Genomic DNA, 2,241 nt, shown 5'->3' with positions numbered 1-2,241 from the left:
GTGAAAAGATTTTCTCAATTCGGTGCGGAATCGAATCAAATAGTAACTATGTAGCGATGCTGCGCTCGAGCTCATTAATTAGGCATTATAAATTAGGTTTATAAAACGCATGTGCGAGACGAACGCGTTGTCAGCGCATATGGGTAGCTCGCTGGATAAACCCCCATTTTTGAAGCATTCAAATTATTCGCTTCCACAGTATGTCGCGCTGATGTGGTTTTTGATGAATACCGGTCGTGGCGTTGTCGCGTGCATGGTAGCCACCAAGTATAAGTCGACACTCATACCGCACCCACTGTCCGCATCTAACTGTGCGTCCCTCGGGGTTGGCATCGTGCCGCTGCCACCAACGGGTGGCGTACACGAGGTTGATGGATGGTGGGAGGCGGAGGCGGTAGCTGACCACACTCAAATTCTTGAGCCGTTACTGGACTCACCCCTGGCGAGCCACCGTATGCCAGCCGGGCTATATGTTCGGGGCGACACGTTGGTCATCCCGGCTGGGCATGCGGCCATAATTTCCTGGCTGGAGGTGTGGCATTGCTGGCGATTCCAGTGCCAGTATTTCTGGGTCAGCCGGGTGCCACCGCCTAAGCACTTCTGCTTCAAGGCGTTCGCAATCCCCATCAACTACGGCGCCGACAGTCGCGAGGAGTGGGACGAGGACCGCACGGGGCACCGGAGGGACACCGGCTATGATTCACCGGAGGAGCCGGTGAACGATATCGCCCACCATGATCTTGTCGCAAACGCCGACGCTGATCTGGACGCCAAGTGGCCGTGAAGGTCACCGATGTCTGCATGCCGTCCGCGTCCGCTCCAGGATTAGCGACCCGCGCACGCCTCCACGACTTGAGCGTGCGACGGGTACGCGCTAGGCTCCCCTGCGTGACGCGTCCTGAGCGGCGAGATACGGAGCCGACAGACGAGCCAGCCTCCGCCGAGCGAAGCGACGCGTCCCGGGATACGGCGCCGCCAGCCGGGTGATACACACCGAATCTACTGCGATCGTCCGTGTAACCGCGATGCGCGAGTAGTATAGTAGTATAGTAGTGGTGGTGGTTTGCGTGGTATGTAGCTTAAGTAATTGATTATCCTGGTGGTAGAACGGTCGGAAACTAAATGCAAGCGCGAAACCCTATGTTTAACGGCATAGGCGATTTTTTTTATTGGTGTTTTGACATGTATATTGAACGAGCACATGTTACGTGCCACATCCGTACCGTACGCATTCAGTATTGTAATACCGTTGAAAGACGGATAAGTAAATATCTAGGAGTAACCTATTGTTCTGGTGTGGCATATATGGCCTGCTGTGTGAGGTCGCAACACACGAATAGACAGGACCGGGACAGAGTAGAAGTAGCCACTTATAGACAAGCCTGTAGTACGGACTGACGAGAGACAATAGGTAGGCGTGTCTACCTATGTCAGTATATCACCGCGTGTGCGACCAGAGAACGAAGAAGAGAGCGATAGTGTAATAGAAATACAGGCATATATCTTGGTTAGAGACAGCGACTGACAGCTTATACCTCCACCATGAACATCACCCGAGAGAGCCACTCCCCCTGCGACCAAGAAGATTGGGAGGACGAGTTGCAGGCGGCGCTGAGCCAGGTCAGCACGCGGAGCAACGACGCGGGGCGCCGTCCCCACGACCAGGCAACGGCGCGGGACGTGCAGGAAGAATCGCCCCACAAGCGGTACTGCGAGCGCCGACCGCCGCCGCGCCACCGCCGCCGACCGCCGCCGCCACGCCACCGCCGCCGACGACGGTTGCGCGACACAGTCGACTCGCACCGCCCCCGCCACGTTGTGCACGCAGTGTACGCTGCGCCCGTGTCGACGCCGCGATCAGGCCACGCCACCCGTCGCCACGGTCAGGCCGTGCGTCACAGCCGGTACCACGACGGCCGCAGCTGTCGCTACCGCCGCCACCGCCGCCGTAGCCAGGGTGCACCAGACACTAGGCCACCGGCCCAACTGCAGGCCCGCGCATGCCACACCGCGCCTCATCTTCGGACCATCTTCGGAGCAGATCGCCTATACGACGTGGTACCACTACCGCGACGATGTAATGAAGTTCCGGCAACTCAACCCGGGCTTCACGGTGGTGCACATGGAAAATAACAATTTAGCGTTGAAGGTCGTCCCCGTGGAAGCCGCGCCACATGCAGGTCTGTCCACGTCACACCAGTCGTTGCATTTTTGGCCCGTGATCAAGAGAATTTAAGGACC

At 57.7% G+C, this 2,241-nt stretch overlaps 1 protein-coding gene across 1 annotated transcript in view; it reads left to right on the top strand.

Moving 5' to 3' along the window:
* LOC106819090 overlaps positions 1-899 on the top strand; it is a 16,099-nt gene extending 15,200 nt beyond the window's left edge. Inside the window, exon 2 of the mRNA XM_014823751.1 lies at positions 83-899. Within this exon, the coding sequence (XP_014679237.1) occupies positions 110-784 (675 nt within the window). The 5' untranslated portion in view covers positions 83-109 and the 3' untranslated portion in view covers positions 785-899. The remainder of the gene's footprint in view (positions 1-82) is intronic.
* Positions 900-2,241: the final 1,342 nt, after the last annotated feature.

The sequence above is a fragment of the Priapulus caudatus genome, unplaced genomic scaffold, assembly GCF_000485595.1.
Source record: "Priapulus caudatus unplaced genomic scaffold, Priapulus_caudatus-5.0.1 Scaffold2819, whole genome shotgun sequence".
In the NCBI taxonomy this organism is placed as follows: Eukaryota; Metazoa; Priapulida; class Priapulimorpha; order Priapulimorphida; family Priapulidae; genus Priapulus; species Priapulus caudatus.
This window is presented reverse-complemented; position numbering and strand designations above follow the sequence as displayed.